A 7,910-nucleotide genomic window follows, 5' to 3' on the forward strand; every position below is an offset into this window, starting at 1 on the left:
ATAAAGAAAAACTTGTGATGGAAACACTGAGGGCAGCTGATGTGTTCTGTCTCCAGAGTGACTTGGGCAGGAGTCTGAATAGCTCTCCATTATTAATGCTGTCAGTATCTTTCCTAGGCACTGAGTCATGTTGCTAGAGGCTGAGTTTAGAAGCTTTTAGATAGGATTTTTCTCGCAATGTGGTCGCTAACCTCGGTTAGAGTGGGAGATGTGCAAAAGTCTCCAGGAGATCTGGCTGGAGGTGTGGATTAAGTAGTCCTGTATGTAAGATCGCAGCACTAACTGACAAGTAAGCAGTGAGGTTGAACAGACTGAGCTGGCCTTTAACACTGAGCTTTGCTGTCTGCAGGCTAAACTGTGTTTTCTGGGTGTTTGATACTGCACTGTAGCCATTAAGACTTGCTCTTTTTGCATTTTACTGCAGCAAAAATGATTTGCATTGCATGTAGTAGCCGAGTAGTGGAAAATGTGCGTGTTCGCGTACCAGTAGAGGCCAGTACACACCACCTTAAATCAGTCCCTAGCGCTGGTAGCTCCTGTGATAGAAGTGAGTGGAAATAGACTTACCCTTCCTGTATGTTTTACACTAACAAAGCAGCAGCTGTTCTGTCTTGTAAGCAGAAACCTTACATGTTATCAAGTTTTTCAGTTTGCAGTAGCATTATGTCAGCAGCTGAAAGAAGCTTTGACATAAGCATTTGAAGAGAAAAAACCCAGACCAAATTTGGGAAATAAAAACCAGGGGAGCACGACTGGTTTGAATTAACTTCATTTATTTTCTTGTGTTGTGTTTTCTTTTAAGGTCCAAGTCTCCCTATAGTGCTTCATCTTACTCTAGGAGCTCCTACACCTACTCCAAGTCAAGATCAGGTTCTTCCCGCTCTCGCTCCTACTCCCGCTCGTTCAGCCGTTCTCACTCTCGTTCCTACTCGCGATCTCCACCGTACCAGAGGAGGGGCAAAGGGAAGAGTCGGAACTATCGGTCTCGATCCCGGTCACACGGGTACCACCGCTCCAGGTCAAGGTCACCCCCGTACAGAAGGTACCACTCACGATCGAGGTCTCCAGTGTTTCGAGGCCAGTCTCCCACTAAACGAACTGTACCTCAGGGGGAGGGAGAAAGGGAGTATTTTAACAGATACAGAGAAGTTCCACCATACGATATGAAAGCGTATTATGGCAGATCTGTGGACTTCAGAGACCCGTTTGAGAAGGAAAGATACAGAGAATGGGAAAGGAACTACAGAGAGTGGTACGAGAAGTTTTACAAGGGCTACGCTGTTGGTGCTCAACCTCGGCCTCCTGTCAGCAGGGAAAACTTTTCTCCAGAGAGGTTTGGTGCCCCCGGGACCAGGAGGGAGAACTCTCCCTATGCTCGGGGGCGTAGGGAGGATTATCCTGGTGGGCAGAGCCACCGCAATCGTAGTATAGCTGGAAATTATCCCGAAAAGCCCTCCGGAAGAGAGAGCCATGGTGTCAAAGATCCTACAAAATCAAAAGAGAAGGAGGTAGAAAATCCACTGGGAGATGGCAAGGGAAATAAGCATAAAAAACACCGGAAGAGAAGGAAAGGAGATGAGAATGAAGGATTTGCTAGTACTGAGATGTTGGAAAGTACAAGAAAACCAAGAGAGGCAGTTGCAACAGAAGATGTTAAAACAGATTCCCTGTTCATACTTCCAAGCAGAGACGATGCCACTCCTGTGAGAGATGAGCCCATGGAAGCGGATTCCATTGCTTTCAAGCCTGTGTCTGAAAAGGAGAAAAAAGAGAAGGATAAACCGAAAGCAAAGACTGACAAGACAAAGCGGAAAGCAGATGCGGCCGTTCCTCCTAAGAAGGACAGCGCAGCGAAGCCAGGCAAAGCTTCCCAAGAGAAGGTGGACCCTGACCGGGAAAAATCTCCTCGAACAGAACCTCCCGTGAAGAAGGTGAAGGAGGAGTTGCCAAAGACAGACAGTGTTAAAGCATCTTCCTCTCAAAAGGACGAGAAGGCTCTTGGTACCCCACGGAAAGTTCACCCTAAAGGGGCGAAAGATCACCCAGAAACCAGACCAGCCAAGGAGGAGAAGGCAAAGAAAGACCATCCAAAAGAAGCCAAGTCGGAGAAGCCCTCCACCAAAGAGGAGAAGACAAAAAAACCTGCAGAAAAAGGCAAACCCTCTGATGCAAAACCTGAAAAAAGAAAAAGAAAAGCAGAGGAAAAGGTTGACAAAGAGCATGAAGCCGCTTCCACAAAGGCCTCAAAACCAGAAACTGCAGAATCGAAAACGTCGCCAAAGGGGAAGGCCGAGCCCGATGGTGAGAAAGGAGAGAAAACTCCAGACAAGGACAAATCTGCTTTTCTCAACAACCCTGCCAAAAAGATTAAACTGAACCGAGAAACCGGGAAGAAGATTGTGAGTGGAGAGAATGTGCCACCTGCAAAAGAGCCTGTGGAGAAACCTGAGCCGAGCAGCAGCAAAGTGAAACAAGAGAAAACCAAGGGGAAAGTGAGGAGAAAAGTAACAGCAGCTGATGCATCTAGTTCTACTCTTGTAGACTACACCAGGTACTTCCGTGTTCCTTTTCCTATTCTTTCTTTCTTCCTCCGCTCCCAAAATGTGCATGGTTGTGTACAGTGACTACTGAACTAGCAGCTAAATCCATGCTGAATGAGTGAATAATCCTTCCTCTCAAGCTATTCTTGGATCAAAATCAAGTTTTATTGAAGAAGTGGAAAGCTGGTAAGATTAATTCACTGGGGATGTGTTTGACCCTGACTTCTAGGACTTTCTTTCCCCCTCTTATTCATCACATGTTGACTGAGGTGTCCCCTCTGTTTTCCTTCAAGCCCAGCTTATTTCAAAAGGCAAGGAAAACAGATGTGTCTGTGCCAGGCAGTATTGTGCATTTTAAACGTTTCAAGGTCCTGTAAAGAGCACTGGCGCATGAGGACAGAGCTTTGGTTCTCTATAGTCACCTCTCCATAATTGCTTAATTAGATACTGAAACAAGAATGAAGATCTGATTTATCTGCCTTTGGTAGAAATAGGACATGAAGGAATTACCAGATCAGACAGTCCCCCCAGCTGATGATCTTGTGTCTTTGTTAATTAGATGTACAGGGGCAGGATGCTGAATGACCTGATTGCTCATACTCTTAGCCAGTAGATTCACCAAGATCCTCACTCACTGAGATGTTTTATAGAACATCTTTTGGAAAAATGCTGAAGATTGAGAGCTCAAACAAAAGCTGTTTGTACAGTGCCACATAGATGGTGGTGTGTGTATCTCACCCGGTACTAATACCTGCTTTTTTCCTCTTAGCACTAGTTCCACTGGAGGAAGCCCCGTCAGAAAGCCTGAAGAAAAGACAGATACCAAACGAACTGTCATTAAGACCATGGAGGAGTATAATAATGATATAACAGCCCCTGCTGAAGATGTCATTATTATGATCCAGGTCCCTCAGTCAAAGTGGGATAAAGATGACTTTGAGTCTGAAGAGGAAGACATTAAATCTACCCAGGTGCCCACAAGCATAGGAAAACCTGCTAGTGTTATAAAAAATGTGAGTGCTAAGCCAGCAAACCCCATAAAACACAGTGAAAAAGAGACAGAGCCTTTGGAGAAAGCACAGAAATCTACAAAAGAGGCGAATTATGAAAGCTCCCAGCATGATGCCAAGAGCTCAAAAAGTTCTGTGTCGAGTGAAAAAGGCAAAGCCAAAGAGCGGGATCATTCGTTATCAGACAAGGACACTTTGGAGAAGAGAAAGAGCAGTGCTCAGCCAGAAAAAGACCACTCGGAGCGTGCAGCTGAGCAAGGAAATGGAAAAACCATTTCTCAGTCTTCCAAGGAGGGCAGATCTGAGAAGCACGATCCTGGCCGTGGATCCACTGCCAAGGACTTCACTCCCAACCGAGACAAGAAATCTGAGCATGATGGCAGCAGAGATCATTCTAGTTCCAAACGCAGAGATGAAAAGAGTGAACTAGCGAGGAGAAAAGACTCCCCCTCTCGAAACAGAGACTCTGCATCCACGCAGAAGAGTAAACCGAGAGAGGAGCGAGCAGAGCCGTCCAAAAAGGGCACTGGAGAGGCCAAAAGGAGCAGCTATAGTCCCTCACGTGAGCGGAAGCAGTCTGAGCACAAAGCTGCTCACGAGTCCAAGCGTACATCAGAGGAACACAAACCTCTGGATAAAAATTCAGTGAAAGAGAAGGAGAAAGAGAAGGAAAAGGAAAAAGAAAAGGAAAAGGAAAAGGAAAAAGAAAAGGAAAAAGAAAAGGAAAAGGAAAAAGAAAAGGAAAAGGAGAAAGAAAAAGAAAAGGAAAAGGAAAAAGAAAAGGAGAAAGAAAAAGAAAAGGAGAAAGAAAAGGAAAAGGAGAAAGAGAAGGAGAAAGAGAAGCACGTCCCAGAAATAAAGAGCAATAAAGAGAAAGAGCCAAGTGTTACCAAACCACCTGTGAAACAAGAATCACCTGAGGCAAAGAATGAGAAAGAGAACGTGGCTGGACAGAACGATAAAGGCGTTGTCAAGCCCAAGCCTCAGGTCAGCAGCTCCTCACGGCTCTCCTCTGATCTGACCCGAGAGACTGACGAGGCGGCGTTCGTCCCGGACTACAACGAGAGTGACAGTGAGAGTAACGTGTCTGCTAAAGAGGAGGAAGCTGCAGTGAAGAACCCAAAAGAGCCCAAAGAAAAGGCTGTTGAGAAGGTGAAGGAGGATGCGGCCGCTCCTCCCGCAGCTGAGCAGCCTGAAGCCAGCAGGAGTCAAAGTCAGAGCAGCCCCAGCGTCAGCCGCAGCCGCAGCCACAGCCCGTCCGAGAGTCAGACTCGGAGCCACAGCAGCAGTGCCAGCTCCGGGGAGAGCCAGGACAGCAAGAAGAAGAAGAAGAAGAAAGAGAAGAAGAAGCACAAGAAGCATAAGAAACACAAGAAGCATAAGAAACACCTCGGCAACGAAACCGAATTGGAAAAGAGCCAAAAACACAAACACAAGAAGAAGAAATCGAAGAAGAGCAAAGATAAAGAGAAAGATGACCAAAAAGTGAAATCTGTCACGACATAGGATGACAGATGATAAAAAAATGACTTAATTCCTAAGTCATCTGTATTAAATTTTGTTAAAATGTAAACGAATTCAAGCGTTGTAAATAATGACATGGAAGACCCTGTGCTGCACTTAAACTATTGCTGCTTGATTATTTGATTTTTACATCAGAGCTTTATAAAAAGTGAACATTTTGTACAGAATTGTGAGTTGTGACCATGTAACATGAAAGGTTTTGCTGGGGCATCTTCTTTTTCACCACTGGCGGTTGCTTTGGGCGAGTTCCCTGTACTGTGAAGACTTTCACATCTGGGTTGGGTTTTATCGCCGGGCGGAGGGGCCCGGGCCCGGGCCCGGCGGGATGGTTTGCAGAGAGCATCGCAGCCCTGTTCTGTCACTTTTTGATTACAATAAAAGGTTTTCAGTAAACTATCCCCTGTGATGAGACTCGCAGTGAGAGCTGGGCACGGGCAGGGAGAGAGCAGCGGCAGGGATTGCTCTGAGGAAGGCTTTGCTGGTGGCTGGCGGCGAACCGCGGCGTACCCCCGCGGGTTTGGCTCTGAAGTGGGTGGTAGGATGCTGGCTCCTGTGGTCTGAGGTAGTACAGGGAGGTGCTGCTCGAGGCTGCACTGTTTCTGTGCGCCAGGCAGGCTTGGAGCTCTCTTGTACACGGTATGCGTGGTCCCAGACTGTAGTTTAAATGGTAACTGCTGTTACTTCAGACCCTCACCTCACCTTGTCGCGCTGGCTGGAGTTCTTCATGGTGTGTAAGCCAGTGTGCAGCAAAGGTGACTGCAGTTTGCTCCGGGATATCGAGCAGTAGGTCTGCAAATACCTGGCAGTCACCAGAAACACCTTGGAGAGGGGGAGGATCAGAGAATGAAATAGTAAATGTAGAAATCTACCCTAAGGTGCTCTATAAATGAAGCCATCAGGAGTGGGTGCGTGGTTGTCTGCTTGTTCCTAGTCTGATGTGGCAGCAGCCTGCAGAGCGGGAGAGCATCTCCAGTGCAAATGGGAGCTGCGGAAGCAGCCTGGTCTAATGGAAGGCGTCCCTGCCCGTGGCAGGTTTGGAACCACATGGTCCCTAAGGTCTCTTCCAACCCAAACCAGTCTGGTTTGTCCTTCGGAGGCTGACTTCTGCTTATTTCCAGCATCTCAGCAGTGTTCAGCTCGCTCAGAAAGCTGCTGTTGCTCCCAGCAAACATTTACACACACGCTGTGCTCTGCTGTCTCTTGTGATGCTGATCAAGATGTTTGTGGTTCAAGTAGAAGTGTTCCTGGTATTTTCCTTTCCTCGGTGCTGTGCAGAGGGCAGGGGAGCACCAGCAGGTCCAGGGCTCAGCCAGGCTTGGGGAGCTGGGTTGTCTGGAGCTGGATTCTGGACAGCTTCTGCCAATGGCTTTTTCTGATTCAAAGCTGGTTTTGTAGGAGTGATCACAAAGGGTTCACGTTGGTTGGATTGTGAAGGAAGTGGGGTTAGAGATGCTGTAGGACATGTGGGGGTTCCTTCCTTACAGGTGATGGAGACAAGTGCGATGGGCATCTCATGTGCCCCAAAACAAAGGATGAAACAGGTACTTTGAGTCTGTGACTGGCAGAGTCACTGAGAAAGAAATCACAGAACCACAGTGCCTCTCAGTCCCTGTGCCATGTCACCTACGGGTAGGTCACCACAGCCAAGGCACCACTGTCTGCTCTTCAGCACCTTTTAGGCTTGCTTCAGCAGCAAAAGGTGTTGGGTGCAATCCCATCCTGTCTGTGTAGCAGTCTCCACACTGAGAGCCAACCTTGCTCATCATCAGTGACCCAATACTGGGTGTTGTGAAAGGGGGAATGGAGGCACCTTGGTTACCCTGGTACCTTCCAGGGCTGCGGCAGTTGAAGCCTTGGTTGCTGATGAGGAGGGACCTTCGGGCACAGCCCTGTCAGGGGAGGCAGCCGCTGCCTGTGGGGTCAGGCAGAGGAAGTGAAGGCAGCCCAAGGTTGAGGGAGGCAGCACCTCCGGATGCAGCTAATTGGAAGGAAGAGCTAATCAAGGCCGGGGGCTCTGGGGAGTCCTGCTGGGGGGGGGGGTCATGGATGCAGGGGGAAGGAGCTTCCCTAATCCAAACGGGAGCAGCGCTCGGTAGTGGGAGCTCTGGGGCTCTGCGTGCTCGGGAGCATCCCTGTCACCCCCAGCCACTGCAGCGATGGGCAGCACAGCCGGACCCTGCCCAGGTTCAGCAGTGATGAGCTCCAAGAGCACACAGTGAAGCTTGGGACCAGTTGGAGGATGGACTCGGCCTCCCCAGTCCCACAGTGGTTAATGTGATGCTGGGCTGGGCTTTTCTTCTCTTTTCCTTTGTTTCTAATCCCAGTTAGACAACATCCAACTCTTCTCTGGAGCTGGATGTACCAGCCCTCAAGAGCTGCCTCTTTCCACCTACTGCTGATGCTTTGCCGTCCGCAGTTTGGGATGGAGCAAAGCAGGGATGCTCCACGGGGATGTCGGGATCTCCCCACCGTGCCCCCGGCATGGCAGTGGGACAGCCCCAGACTGAGCACGTGAAACCCTGTGCTCCATTCGGCATCCAGGAGGGGCCAGGGTTGTGTTTGGGATCTTTCTTTGACAATGGGGCCCTTCCGCATGCGTCTGTGCCTGGGAGGGCCTGGGCAGCTGGGGAAGGCTGAAGGGAAGCCGCAGGTTGGAAGGGTTTGGGCTTTCCCATCGCTGAGCCCTGCCCCTGTGCGCCCTGCATCCCCTGCAGCGTGCGAGCAGTCCTGCGCTGGGAGCGCCGCGGCCCTGTCCCCGGGCCCTATTGCAGTTTCTTTAATGATCAGTGCAGGTCTTGCACTCATGGTTGCCGTCAGCCGGGTGCCCCGGGGTTTG

At 49.3% G+C, this 7,910-nt stretch overlaps 1 protein-coding gene across 11 annotated transcripts in view; it reads left to right on the forward strand.

Annotated features, from left to right (window-relative positions):
* Positions 1-5,470, forward strand: part of RBBP6 (RB binding protein 6, ubiquitin ligase) — a 28,381-nt gene extending 22,911 nt beyond the window's left edge. For all 11 annotated transcript variants that reach the window (XM_061474050.1, XM_061474055.1, XM_061474057.1 and 8 more), the window contains 2 exons: positions 803-2,551; positions 3,310-5,470. In XM_061474050.1, coding sequence (XP_061330034.1) covers positions 803-2,551; positions 3,310-5,056 — 3,496 coding nt within the window. In that variant the 3' untranslated portion in view covers positions 5,057-5,470. The remainder of the gene's footprint in view (positions 1-802; positions 2,552-3,309) is intronic.
* The last annotated feature ends 2,440 nt before the right edge of the window (positions 5,471-7,910 follow it).

This window comes from Pezoporus flaviventris, unplaced genomic scaffold (assembly GCF_033815535.1).
Source record: "Pezoporus flaviventris isolate CSIRO_AGI_PZ_B2104156 unplaced genomic scaffold, CSIRO_AGI_Pfla_v1 ptg000078l, whole genome shotgun sequence".
NCBI classification, from domain to species: Eukaryota; Metazoa; Chordata; class Aves; order Psittaciformes; family Psittacidae; genus Pezoporus; species Pezoporus flaviventris.